Source organism: Coregonus clupeaformis, unplaced genomic scaffold, assembly GCF_020615455.1.
Source record: "Coregonus clupeaformis isolate EN_2021a unplaced genomic scaffold, ASM2061545v1 scaf1014, whole genome shotgun sequence".
Classification (NCBI taxonomy): Eukaryota; Metazoa; Chordata; class Actinopteri; order Salmoniformes; family Salmonidae; genus Coregonus; species Coregonus clupeaformis.
Window position 1 is genome coordinate 58,717 of NW_025534468.1, and position 14,892 is coordinate 73,608.

A 14,892-nucleotide genomic window follows, 5' to 3' on the forward strand; every position below is an offset into this window, starting at 1 on the left:
CAGACCTGGGTTGAAATACTATTTGAAATAATTTAAAATACTGTATATGTGCTTGATTGAGCTTGTCTGATGCAATGGAACCAATAAAAAAGTCTCAAAAGGGCAAGCCCCACTCACCTGGCACTCCAGGCAAAACGCTCAAAGTATTTGAAAGATTTCGAATAGTATTTGAACCCAGATTTGATACACAACACATTATGTCTGAATTTTATGCTGAACTATGCTTAGGAGCCCTGTTCCAGTTTAGCTTTAGTAGTTGTCCCATTATTACAGAGTACCAGATTAATAATCAAATCCAGGCCACTGGTAGAATTAGAATGATTAAGAATGATTCTCATTCTATTTCTATGGTGGTAACTATTATGGACTGTGTCTATAAAATGTATATAGTATGTATAAGCTGGAAGTAGTGGCCTAAGCATTGTTGTTCACTAGTTTACTCCAATTAGGGAAGGGGTGGTGGTGTTGGAAAGTAATAAAGGGAAATATATATTTTTTTAAAGGATATGTATATATATGTATATATATGTATGTACATGTATTTGTATGTATGTATATGTGTATATATATATATATATATATATATATATATATATATATACAGTTGAAGTCGGAAGTTTACATACACCTTAGCCAAATACATTTACACTCAGTTTTTCACAATTCCTGACATTTAATCCTAGGAAAAAGTCCCTGTCTTAGGTCAGTTAGGATCACCACTTTATTTTAAGAATGTGAAATGTCAGAATAATAGCAGAGAGAATAATTTATTTAAGCTTTTATTTATTTCATCACATTCCCAGTGGGTCCGAAGTTTACATACACTCAATTAGTATTTGGTAGCATTGCCTTAAAATGGTTTAACTTGGGTCAAACGTTTTGGGTAGCCTTCCACAAGCTTCACACAATTTGTTGGGTGAATTTTGGCCCATTGCTCCTGACAGAGCTGGTGTAACTGAGTCAGGTTTGTAGGCCTCCTTGCTCGCACACGCTTTTTCAGTTCTGCCCACAACATTGTCCATTTGGAAGACCCATTTGCGACCAAGCTTTAACTTCCTGACTGATGTCATGAGATGTTGCTTCAATATATCCACATAATTTTCCTTCCTCATGATGCCATCTATTTTGTGAAGTGCACCAGTCCCTCCTGCAAAAAAGCACCCCCACAGCATGATGCTGCCACTCCTGTGCTTCACGGTTGGGATGGTGTTCTTCGGCTTGCAAGCGTCCCCCTTTTTCCTCCAAACATAACGATGGTCATTATGGCCAAACAGTTCTATTTTTGTTTCATCAGACCAGAGGACATTTCTCCAAAAAGTACGATCTTTGTCCCCATGTGCAGTTGCAAACTGTAGTCTGGCTTTCAGGTTATGTCGATATAGGACTCGTTTTACTGTGGATATAGATCATGTTTTACCTGTTTCCTCCAGCATCTTCACAAGGTCCTTTGCTGTTGTTCTGGGATTGATTTGCACTTTTCCCACCAAAGTACGTTCATCTCTAGGAGATAGAACGCGTCTCCTTCCTGAGTGGTATGACGGCTGCGTGGTCCCATGGTGTTTATACTTGCGTACTATTGTTTGTACAGATGAACGTGGTACCTTCAGGCATTTGGAAATTGCTCCCAAGGATGAACCAGACTTGTGGAGGTCAACCATTTTTTTCTGAGGTCATGGCTGATTTATTTAGATTTTCTCATGATGTCAAGCAAAGAGGCCCTGAGTTTGAAGGTAGGCCTTGAAATACTTCCACAGGTACACCTCCAATTGACTCAAATTATGTCAATTAGCTTATCAGAAGCTTCTAAAGCCATGACATCATTTTCTGGAATTTTCCAAGCTGTTTAAAGTGTGTCTCTCTCTCTCTCTCTCTCTCTCTCTCTCTCTCTCTCTCTCTCTCTCTCTCTCTCTCTCTCTCTCTCTCTCTCTCTCTCTCTCTCTCTCTCTCTCTCTCTCTCTCTCTCTCTCTCTCTCTCTCTCTCTCTCTCTCTCTCTCTCTCTCTCTCTCTCTCTCTCTCTCTCTCTCTCTCTCTCTCTCTCTCTCTCTCTCTCTCTCTCTCTCTCCATCAGAGCTATCCAGCAGACCACCATAGGACGGCTTAATAATGGAACAGATAGCAGGAAATATTACTGCTCGGGTGTGTGAGAGGTTGGCGTGTTCTTAAGAACTCTGTCTGAGGGGACTTGTCAAGAGTGTGTGTGAGGGAGTGTGTATGAGGGAGTGTGTGTGTGTGTGTTTGGTTTTACTCACATTGTGGGGACAAGAAGTGCTCACAATGATAGTAAAACAAGGGAAAGGGACATTTCCCCCACAAGGAAACAGGCTATTATAGACTTAGGGGTTAGGTTTAGGGTTAGGGTTACAGTAAGGTTAAGGTTAGGGGTCAGGTTAGGGTTAGGTTTAGGGGTTAGGGAAAATAGGTTTTTGAATGGGAATCAATTGTTTGGTCCCAACAAGGATAGTAAAATAAATGTGTGTGTGTGTGTGTGTGTGTGTGTGTGTGTGTGTGTGTGTGTGTGTGTGTGTGTGTGTGTGTGCGCGCGTGCGCGTGATGTAGGAGTGTAATCTCGGAACCAGAACCAAATCTTGCTTCGTGCCACCTACAATAACTATCTTCCATTTATATTAACCTCAGTCATGGTAGATTAGCAGGAGTAAGACACTGAGGGTAGACAGATGCAGCAGGGATTGTACATGCAGTATGAACCCAAGTCAACAGCCTCCTTAGTTAATTGTCTAAAAAAGGCTCCATATCATCTGTGTGTATGTGTGTGTGTGTGTGTGTGTGTGTGTGTGTGTGTGTGTGTGTGTGTGAATGAGCAATCCTGTGCTCTTTTATTGCAGGGATCTGTTCCTTAGCAACCATGTCCCATTTGCCTTGTCAGTCCGTCGTGCTCCTTGTGGCTCATCGCTCACTGCCTTCCTGGCGCCACTGCAGCACTTAATCTGCACAAGATATTGGGTACGTCCCAAATGGCACCCTATTCCCTATATACTATCTTTTAACATGGCTCGGGTAGTGCACTATACAGTACACAGGGTGCCATTTGAGATGCAACCATTTAGTTTTGGACTTTGTCGCCAGATATGCAAATGTATTGCTTCTCTGTGCAATAAATTCATCTGCTTCATGAGAGCAGCAAGGATTTCCTCCCTGGGAGAGTGAAGTTGAACGTTCATCTAACCAGAACAGAAGAGAGCCAGGGGTATGATTCTTCCATTAGAATACTGTAGCTGTAAATAATGTGTGATACAGAATAGAGCTTCTTCACTCATTACTTTTAACATCTAGGGCCTGACTCACAGTTGAGATAACAACACAACTTGGACTTTCCCCTAAATCATTCATTGATATCAAAGGGAGACTTGAGTAAGGGTCTGTTGACACTGCTTGTGGAAGGAAGATATTTAATTGGTTTTAGCTGGCAGAATAATTGATTAGAACTAGGGTTGCACAATTCTGGTAACTTCTGCCCCGGTTTTCCAGTAATCCTAGTTGAAAGAATCCTGGAATTACAAGGGAATAAGTAGAAAATCTGGGAATCCTCCAATCAGGATTTCTGGTAAACCAGGAAATTTGGGGAAAACTACAACTAATAAAATGGCTTTGTAACATATTTTCTTTCCAGTAATCTGAACGGACCCATATCATCATCATCATCACCATCATCATCATCATTAACACCATCATCATCATCATCATCAACACCATCATCATCATCATCAGATGTCGTACCTTTGCAGATGGGTGTGATGGCACTCCAGGTGCCGTTGTGTGTACAGGTGCGAGTTGTGGCCCCGCCTGCCTCTATCAGGTAGCCAGGCTGGCACATGAAGGTGATGTTCTGGCCCACAGTGAAGTCCTCTCCAAACCTCAGACCATTAGCAGGAACACCTGGGTCTCCACAACTGATCACTGGTGGGACAATACAGAGAGAGACAGGGAGAGGTATAGACATTAGTGGGATCGACATTAGATCGACATCTTGAATGTTCAGTGGTTGTGTTATAGCCTGGTCCCAGATCAGTGGTTGTGTTGTAGCCTGGTCCCAGATCAGTGTTTGTGTTGTAGCCTGGACCCATATCAGTGGTTGTGTTGTAGCCTGGTCCCAGATCTGTGGTTGTGTTGTAGCCTGGACCCAGATCAGTGGTTGTGTTATAGCCTGGTCCCAGATCAGTGGTTGTGTTGTAGCCTTGTCCCAGATCAGTGGTTGTGTTGTAGCCTGGTCCCAGATCAGTGGTAGTGTTATAGCCTGGTCCCAGATCAGTGGTTGTGTTGTAGCCTGGTCCCAGATCAGTGGTTGTGTTATAGCCTGGTCCCAGAACAGTGGTTGTGTTGTAGCTTGGTCCCAGATCAGTGGTTGAGTTATAGCCTGGTCCCAGATCAGTGGTTGTGTTGTAGCTTGGTCCCAGATCAGTGGTTGAGTTATAGCCTGGTCACAGATCAGTGGTTGTGTTGTAGCCTGGTCCCAGATCAGTGTTTGTGTTGTAGCCTGGACCGATATCAGTGGTTGTGTTGTAGCCTGGTCCCAGATCTGTGGTTGTGTTGTAGCCTGGACCCAGATCAGTGGTTGTGTTATAGCCTGGTCCCAGATCAGTGGTTGTGTTGTAGCCTTGTCCCAGATCAGTGGTAGTGTTGTAGCCTGGTCCCAGATCAGTGGTTGTGTTGTAGCCTGGTCCCAGATCAGTGGTTGTGTTATAGCCTGGTCCCAGATCAGTGGTTGTGTTGTAGCTTGGTCCCAGATCAGTGGTTGAGTTATAGCCTGGTCCCAGATCAGTGGTTGTGTTGTAGCTTGGTCCCAGATCAGTGGTTGAGTTATAGCCTGGTCACAGATCAGTGGTTGTGTTGTAGCCTGGACCCAGATCAGTTTGTGTTGTAGCCTGGACCCATATCAGTGGTTGTGTTGTAGCCTGGTCCCAGATCTGTGGTTGTGTTGCTAACTTTTGACTACCATTGTTGACATGTCATGCATACATTCAGAGATACTGGTTACATAGTGAACATATCTGTGACCAATTGACCCGTCGCTAAGCCCTGCACCAGAATGTTGGGCAACCAATCGCAGCGCTCCATGGATAGCAACTGTTGTAACGTCCGACACCTCGAACAAGATCACATTGAAATCGCATGAAAGCCAGTAAGTGCTATGGCAAAAATTGAGAGTTTACTTGAAAAATGTAGTTTCAATGGCTAAATAATTGAACCTGGGGTACTTGCTACTGCGATTCCTAAAATGCGTAGCCTGTTGATGGAGTATTTTTGGAATCCGAAATAATTATTTTGTTACATTGTTTGCTAGCTTAGCTGGTTAACTAGCTCTCAGTCTCATTGACCACCAAACATTGCTAATGCTAGCTAGCTAGCCACTTAATACAAGTTGTTTTCTAAAAATGTATTTTAGCTAGCGAAGTTAACCATGTTATTAATACAACCCCCATCTGCGGTCGACATCAGGACATGATTTGAGAGCATTAGTTAGCTCCAAACGTGGTTAGTAGCTTTGACTGCGCGCTGACATCGAAATCAGAGCCGTTCAGTGGCTAGCTACACTACAACCCCTATTTTACCAGGTTTCCGTGAAGCAATTGTAATCACAGTCCACCACAATCAATGATTAATGTATACACTAGATGACTGATAGGGGGCGCTGTGTTGAAGCCACCGTGTCTCCATCTTGGCACTCCCTCACCATTGTAAGACATATTTTGGAAGCTATAGAAATTCATTTATTAATATCTACGTTCGTTTTTGCCACATTTATTCTATTACAGACACCTAAATGCATACTTTTAAATTATATTATGTGAGCTAAACATAAAAATAAAAAAATGTATGTAAACATAAACCTACCCATGAGTATATATAAACATACCCAAGAGTTTCCTGATTAGCAAGGGGTAGTCTGTGTTTAACTTCATTGTGTATTAGAAACACAGTTTGAAATCATTGTGAAGGGAGTTTGCCTGTGGTTGAATGGGGAATTGGGCTTCCCAGGAAAATGTTGTCCAAGGTTGTATCAGGCGGGGCTTAGCGAAGACTCAATTGTGTTGTGTAGTACCTCCTAAAAGATTACAATGCAGAGAAAAAGAAGACTACAACTGCTGTCTCTGTTGATGTGTGTACTTGACATTTGGATATACAGTGGGGAGAACAAGTATTTGATACTTAAAAAAAAAAAAAAAAAAAATTTATTTCACCTTTATTTAACCATGTAAGCCAGTTGAGAACAAGTTCTCATTTACAACTGCGACCTGGCCAAGATAAAGAAAAGCAGTGCGATAAAAACAACAACACAGAGTTACATATGGGGTAAAAAAAACATAAAGTCAAAAAATACAACAGAAAATATATATACAGTGTGTGCAAATGTAGCAAGTTATGGAGGTAAGGCAATAAATAGGCTATAGTGCAAAATAATTACAATTAGTATTAACACTGGAATGCTAGATGTGCAAGAGATTATGTGCAAATAGAGATACTGGGGGTGCAAAAGAGCAAAATAAATAACAATATAGGGATGAGGTAGTTGGGTGGGCTAATTTCAGATGGGCTGTGTACATGTGCAGTGATCGGTAAGGTTCTCTGACAACTGATGCTTAAAGTTAGTGAGGGAGATAAGAGTCTCCAGCTTCAGAGATTTTTGCAATTCGTTCCAGTCATTGGCAGCAGAGAACTGGAAGGAATGGCGGCCAAAGGAGGTGTTGGCTTTGGGAATGACCAGTGAGATATACCTGCTGGAGCGCAGACTACGGGTGGGTGCTGCTATGGTGACCAATGAGCTAAGATAAGGCAGGGATTTGCCTAGCAGTGATTTATAGATGGCCTGGAGCCAGTGGGTTTGACGACGAACATGTAGTGAGGACCAGCCAACAAGAGCGTACAGGTCACAGTGGTGGGTGGTATATGGGGCTTTGGTGACAAAACGGATGGCACTGTGATAGACTACATCCAATTTGCTGAGTAGAGTGTTGGAGGCTATTTTGTAAATGACATCGCCGAAGTCAAGGATCGGTAGGATAGTCAGTTTTACGAGGGCATGTTTGGCAGCATGAGTGAAGGAGGCTTTGTTGCGAAATAGGAAGCCGATTCTAGATTTAACTTTGGATTGGAGATTCTTAATGTGAGTCTGGAAGGAGAGTTTACAGTCTAACCAGACACCTACACTGCCGATTTTGCAGGTTTTCCTACTTACAAAGCATGTAGAGGTCTGTAATTTTTATCATAGGTACACTTCAACTGTGAGAGACGGAATCTAAAACAAAAATCCAGAAAATCACATTGTATGATTTTTAAGTAATTAATTTGCATTTTATTTCATGACATAAGTATTTGATCACCTACCAACCAGTAAGAAATTCCGGCTCTCACAGACCTGTTAGTTTTTCTTTAAGAAGCCCTCCTGTTCTCCACTCATTACCTGTATTAACTGCACCTGTTTGAACTCATTACCTCTATAAAAGACACCTATCCACACACTCAAACAAACAGACTCCAACCTCTCCACAATGGCCAATACCAGAGAGCTGTGTAAGGACATCAGGGATAAAATTGTAGACCTGCACAAGGCTGGGATGGGCTACAGGACAATAGGCAAGCAGCTTGGTGAGAAGGCAACAACTGTTGGCGCAATTATTAGAAAATGGAAGAAGTTCAAGATGACGGTCAATCACCCTCGGTCTGGGGGCTCCATGCAAGATCTCACCTCGTGGGGGCATCAATGATCATGAGGAAGGTGAGGGATCAGCCCAGAACTACACGGCAGGACCTGGTCAATGACCTGAAGAGAGCTGGGACCACAGTCTCAAAGACAACCATTGGTAACACACTACGCCGTCATGGATTAAAATCCTGCAGCACACGCAAGGTCCCCCTGCTCAAGCCAGCGCATGTCCAGGCCCGTCTGAAGTTTGCCAATGACCATATGGATGATCCAGAGGAGGAATGGGAGAAGGTCATGTGGTCTGATAAGACAAAAATAGAGCTTTTTGGTCTAAACTCCACTCGCCGTGTTTGGAGGAAGAAGAAGGATGAGTACAACCCCAAGAACACCATCCCAACCGTGAAGCATGGAGGTGAAAACATCATTCTTTGGGGATGCTTTTCTGCAAAGGGGACAGGACGACTGCACCGCATTGAGGGGAGGATGGATGAGGCCATGTATCGCGAAATCTTGGCCAACAACCTCCTTCCCTCAGTAAGAGCATTGGAGATGGGTCGTGGCTGGGCCTTCCAGCATGACAACGACCCAAAACACACAGCCAGGGCAACTAAGGAGTGGCTCTGTAAGAAGCATCTCAAGGTCCTGGAGTGGCCTAGCCAGTCTCCAGACCTGAACCCAATAGAAAATCTTTGGCGGGAGCTGAAAGTCTATATTGCCCAGCGACAGCCCCGAAACCTGAAGGATCTGGAGAAGGTCTGTATGGAGGAGTGGGCCAAAATCCCTGCTGCAGTGTGTGCAAACCTGGTCAAGTCCTACAGGAAACGTATGATCTCTTTAATTGCAAACAAATGTTTCTGTACCAAATATTAAGTTCTGCTTTTCTGATGTATCAAATACTTATGTCATGCAATAAAATGCAAATTAATTACTTTAAAATCATACAATGTGATTTTCTGGATTTTTGTTTTAGATTCCGTCTCTCACAGTTGAAGTGTACCTATGATAAAAATTACAGACCTCTACATGCTTTGTAAGTAGGAAAACCTGCTAAATCGGCAGTGTATCAAATACTTGTTCTCCCCACTGTATAGAGAATATATAGAGGATGTATAGAGGATGTATAGAGGATATATAGAGGTTTTATAGAGGATATACAGTTGAAGTCGGAAGTTTACATACACCTTAGCCAGATACATTTACACTCAGTTTTTCACAATTCCTGACATTAAATCCTAGTAAAAATTCCCTGTCTTAGGTCAGTTAGAATCACCACTTTATTTTAAGAATGTGAAATGTCAGAATAATAGTAGAGAGAAAAATGTATTTCAGCTTTTATTTCTTTCATCACATTCCCAGTGGGTCAGAAGTTTACATACACTCAATTAGTATTTGGTAGTATTGCCTTTAAATTGTTTAACTTGGGTCAAACGTTTTGGGTAGCCTTCCACAAGCTTCCCACAATAAGTTGGGTGAATTTTGGCCCATTCCTCCTAACAGAGCTGGTGTAACTGAGTCAGGTTTGTAGGCCTCCTTGCTCGCACACACTTTTTCAGTTCTGCCCACACATTTTCTATAGGATTGAGGTCAGGGCTTTGTGATGGCCACTTAAATACCTTGACTTTGTTGTCCTTACGTCATTTTGCCACAACTTTGGAAGTATGCTTGGGGTCATTGTCCATTTGGAAGACTAATTTGCGACCAGGCTTTAACTTCCTGACTGATGTCTTGAGATGTTGCTTCAATATATCCACATAATTTTCCTTCCTCATGATGCCATCTATTTTGTGAAGTGCACTAGTCCCTCCTGCAGCAAAGCACCCCCACAGCATGATGCTGCCACCCACATGCTTCACGGTTGGGATGGTGTTCTTCGGCTTGCAAGACCCCCCTTTTTCCTCCAAACATAACGATGGTCATTATGGCCAAACAGTTCTATTTTTGTTTCATCAGACCAGAGGACATTTCTCCAAAAAGTACAATCTTTGTCCCCATGTGCAGTTACAAACCGTAGTCTGGCTTTTTTATGGCGATATAGGACTCATTTTACTGTGGATATAGATACTTTTGTACTTGTTTCCTTCAGCATCTTCACAAGGTCCTTTACTGTTGTTCTGGAATTGATTTGCACTTTTCATACCAAAGTACGCTAATCTCTAGGAGACAGAACGCATCTCCTTCCTGAGCAGTATGACAACTGCGTGGTTCCATTGTGTTTATACTTGCATACTATTGTTTGTACAGATGAACGTGGTACCTTCAGGCGTTTGGAAATTGCTCCCAAGGTTGAACCAGACTTGTGGAGGTCTACACATGTTTTTCTGAGGTCTTGGCTGATTTCTTTTGATTTTCCCATGATGTCAAGCAAAGAGGCACTGAGTTTGAAGGTAGGCCTTGAAATACACCTCCAATTGACTCAAATAATGTCAATTAGCCTATCAGAAGCTTCCAAAGCCATGACATCATTTTCTGGAATTTTCCAAGCTGTTTAAAGGCACAGTCAACTTAGTGTATGTAAACTTCTGACCCACTGGAATTGTGATACAGTGAATTATAAGTGAAATAATCTGTCCGTAAACAATTGTTGGAAAAGTTACTTGTGTCATGCACAAAGTATATGTCCTAACCGACTTGCTAAACCTATAGTTTGTTAACAAGAAATGTGTGGAGTGGTTGAAAAACGAGTTTTAATGACTCCAACCTAAGTGTATGTAAACTTCTGACTTCAACTGTAAATAAAACAGTCTTGATAATATAGCTGCAGCAGCACATAAATAAAACACAGACTTGTGGAGGACAGAGGAGCCTCTTAAAGAAGAAGTTACAGGTCTGTGAGAGCCAGAAATCTTGCTTGTTTGTAGGTGACCAAATACTTATTTTCCACCATAATTTGCAAATAAATTCATTAAAAATCCTACAATGTGATTTTCTGGATTTTTTTTTCTCATTTTATCTGTCATAGTTGACGTGTACCTATGATGAAAATTACAGGCCTCTCTCATCTTTTTAAGTGGGAGAACTTGCACAATTGGTGGCTGACTAAATACTTTCTTCCCCCACTGTAGCTGCAGCAGTACATACATAAAACACAGACTTGATAATATAGCTGCAGCAGCACATATATAAAACAGTCTTGATAATATTGCTGCAGCAGCACATAAATAAAACAGTCTTGATAATAATACAGGACAGATTAGAGCTTGGACTGGGCTGAGTGGGAGCTGCCCTCCAATAGGGGTGGGAGGGCCAAGAGACCTGATGTGGCAATAAGATGTTATACAGTCAGAGGAGATAGGGACCAAATACTTTATTTATAAGAATCTTTAGGGGTGTCAATCATTTTGACCCCTACCTTTTTGAGATTTGTTTGTATTTCTTGTTAAACAAATTCTCTCTCTCTAAATAAATTGTATTAGTATAAAATAATTTAATTTCCCCCAAAAAATTGAGCATTCAACATAGCTACTGTCATCATAACACACTACAGTATATACATCAACAAGACACCTTTTCTCTCTTCTCCTTGAGAGTGTGACTTTGATCCCTGTAACCTAGATGATCAATAAGCCTTGAGGTTTGTGAACTGTGGAAATGACTGGCTTCTTTAATGGATTCATAATGTTGTGTCCCTGAACCGGTCAGTTACATCTGAAGTGAAGCGATCAAAAACATCCATCAGAGGGGATGGGGAATAGAGAGAGTGAGAGTGAGAGTGAGAGTGAGAGAGAGAGAGAGAGAGAGAGAGAGAGAGAGAGAGAGAGAGAGAGAGAGAGAGAGAGAGAGAGAGAGAGAGAGAGAGAGAGAGAGAGAGAGAGAGAGAGAGAGAGAGAGAGAGAGAGAGAGAGAGAGAGAGAGAGAGATGAGAAGAGCAGCGGCAGACTGCATACAAAGTCTATAGTGCATTACTTATGACACCCTGCTATTCCTGATATAGTGCATTACTTATGGTACCCTGCTATTCCTGATATAGTGCATTACTTTAGCAAAACAGCGCCGGAAGAAGATGGCTGCCGTTTTACAGCCCTCTAACCAATTGTACTATTATGTGTGTTTTTCCGCGTTATTTGTAATTTATTTTGTACATAATGTTTCTGCCATCGTCTCTTATAACCAAAGAGAGCTTCTGGATATCAGGACAGCGATTACTCACCTCGCGTTGGACGAACACTTTTTCTTCAACGAGGCGTTCGCGAAGGATATTCTACAGACTCCCGACAAGGCCCAGATCCCCGTCATTCGCGTGAGGAAGAGACGGAGATATCGTGGACGTAGGTCGGGGTGCCTTGTAAGGATCCGACGGCGAACGAGTAAACTGCCTCTCCCATCAATCCTATTAGCCAACGTTCAAGCTTTGGAGAATAAAATGGACGATTTAAGATTACGGTTATCCTACCAACGGGACATTAAAAACTGTAATATCTTATGTTTCACGGAGTCGTGGCTGAACGACGACAACGATAACATTCAGCTAGCAGGCTATACGCTACATCGGCAGGACAGAACGGCAGACTCGGGTAAGACGAGGGGTGGCGGTCTCTGTATATTTGTAAACAACAGCTGGTGCACCAAATCAAATACTAAGGAAGTCTCAAGGTTTTGCTCGCCTGAGGTAGAGTATCTTATGATAAGCTGCAGACCACACTATTTACCAAGAGAGTTTTCATCTATATTTTTCATAGCTGTCTATTTACCACCACAAACCAATGCTGGCATTAAGATTGCACTGAATGAGTTGTACAAGGCCATTAATCAACAGGAAAACGCTCATCCAGATGCAGCACTCCTAGTAGCAGGGGACTTTAATGCAGGGAAACTTAAATCCGTTCTACCTAATTTCTACCAGCATGTTAAATGTGCAACCAGAGGGGAAAAAACTCTAGACCACCTTTACTCCACACACAGAGACGCATACAAAGCTCTCCCTCGCCCTCCATTTGGCAAATCTGACCATAACTCTATCCTCCTGATTCCTGCTTATAAGCAAAAACTGAAGCAGGAAGCACCAGTGATTCGGCTAATAAAAAAGTGGTCAGATGACGCAGATGCTAAGCTACAGGACTGTTTTGCTAGCACAGACTGGAACATGTTCCGGGATTCTTCAGACAGCATTGAGGAGTACACCACATCAGTCACTGGCTTCATCAATAAGTGCATCGATGATGTCGTCCCCACAGTGACCGTACGTACATACCCCAACCAGAAGCCATGGATTACAGGAAACATCCGCACTGAGCTAAAGGGTAGAGCTGCCGCTTTCAAGGAACGGGACTCTAACCCGGACGCTTATAAGAAATCCCGCTATGACCTCCGACGAACCATCAAACAGGCAAAGAGTCAATACAGGTCTAAGATTGAATCATACTACACTGGCTCTGACGCTCGTCGGATGTGGCAGGGCTTGAAAACTATTACAGACTACAAAGGGAAGCACAGCCGCGAGCTGCCCAGTGACACAAGCCTACCAGACGAGCTAAACCACTTCTATGCTCGCTTCGAGGCAAGCAACACTGAAGCATGCATGAGAGCACCAGCTGTTCCGGACGACTATGTGATCACGCTCTCCGTAGCCGATGTGAGTAAGACTTTTAAGCAGGTCAACATTCACAAGGCCGCAGGGCCAGACGGATTACCAGGACGTGTACTCCGAGCATGTGCTGACCAACTGGCAAGTGTCTTCACTGACATTTTCAACATGTCCCTGACTGAGTCTGTAATACCAACATGTTTCAAGCAGACCACCATAGTCCCCGTGCCCAAGAACTCTAAGATAACCTGCCTAAATGACTACCGACCCGTGGCACTGACGTCTGTAGCCATGAAGTGCTTTGAAAGACTGGTCATGGCTCACATCAACAGCATAATCCCAGAAACCCTAGACCCACTCCAATTTGCATACCGCCCCAACAGATCCACAGATGATGCAATCTCTATCGCACTCCACACTGCCCTTTCCCACCTGGACAAGAGGAACACCTACGTGAGAATGCTATTCATTGACTACAGCTCAGCATTCAACACCATAGTGCCCTCAAAGCTCATCACTAAGCTAAGGATCCTGGGACTAAACACCTCCCTCTGCAACTGGATCCTGGACTTCCTGACGGGCCGCCCCCAGGTGGTAAGGGTAGGTAACAACACATCTGCCACACTGATCCTCAACACGGGGGCCCCTCAGGGGTGCGTGCTCAGTCCCCCTCCTGTACTCTCTGTTCACCCATGACTGCATGGCCAGGCACGACTCCAACACCATCATTAAGTTTGCCGACGACACAACAGTGGTAGGCCTGATCACCGACAACGATGAGACAGCCTATAGGGGAGGAGGTCAGAGATCTGGCCGTGTGGTGCCAGGACAACAACCTCTCCCTCAACGTGACCAAGACAAAGGAGATGATTGTGGACTACAGGAAAAAAAAGAGGACTGAGCACGCCCCCATTCTCATCGACGGGGCTGTAGTGGAACAGGTTGAGAGCTTCAAGTTCCTTGGTGTCCACATCACCAACGAACTATCATGGTCCAAACACACCAAGACAGTCGTGAAGAGGGCACGACAAAGCCTATTCCCCCTCAGGAGACTAAAAAGATTTGGCATGGGTCCTCAGATCCTCAAAAAAATTCTACAGCTGCACCATCGAGAGCATCCTGACTGGTTGCATCACCGCCTGGTATGGCAACTGCTTGGCCTCTGACCGCAAGGCACTACAGAGGGTAGTGCGTACGGCCCAGTACATCACAGGGGCAAAGCTCCCTGCCATCCAGGACCTCTATACCAGGCGGTGTCAGAGGAAGGCCCTCAAAATTGTCAAAGACTCCAGTCACCCTAGTCATAGACTGTTCTCTCTGCTACCGCACGGCAAGCGGTACCGGAGTGCCAAGTCTAGGTCCAAAAGACTTCTCAACAGCTTCTACCCCCAAGCCATAAGACTCCTGAACAGCTAATCATGGCTACCCGGACTATTTGCACTGCCCCCCACCCCATACTTTTTACGCTGCTGCTACTCTGTTAAGTATTTATGCATAGTCACTTTAACTCTACCCACATGTACATATTACCTCAACTACCTCAACTAGCCGGTGCCCCCGCACATTGACTATGCAACGGTACCCCCCTGTATATATAGCCTCCCTACTGTCACTTTATTCTATTGTATATATAGCCTCCCTACTGTCACTTTATTTTTACTTCTGCTCTTTTTTTCTCAACACTTTTTTTGTTGTTGTTTTATTCTTACT

The 14,892-nt window shown here is 43.5% G+C and overlaps 1 protein-coding gene across 1 annotated transcript in view; it reads right to left on the reverse strand.

The window, feature by feature from the left end:
* Nucleotides 1–3,128: 3,128 nt before the first annotated feature.
* LOC123486127 (CUB and sushi domain-containing protein 3-like) overlaps nucleotides 3,129–14,892 on the reverse strand; it is a gene marked incomplete at its 5' end in the record, with an annotated part of 123,528 nt that continues 111,764 nt past the window's right edge. Inside the window, 2 exons of the mRNA XM_045217334.1 lie at nucleotides 3,129–3,154; nucleotides 3,737–3,916. Of these exons, the coding sequence (XP_045073269.1) occupies nucleotides 3,129–3,154; nucleotides 3,737–3,916 (206 nt within the window). The remainder of the gene's footprint in view (nucleotides 3,155–3,736; nucleotides 3,917–14,892) is intronic.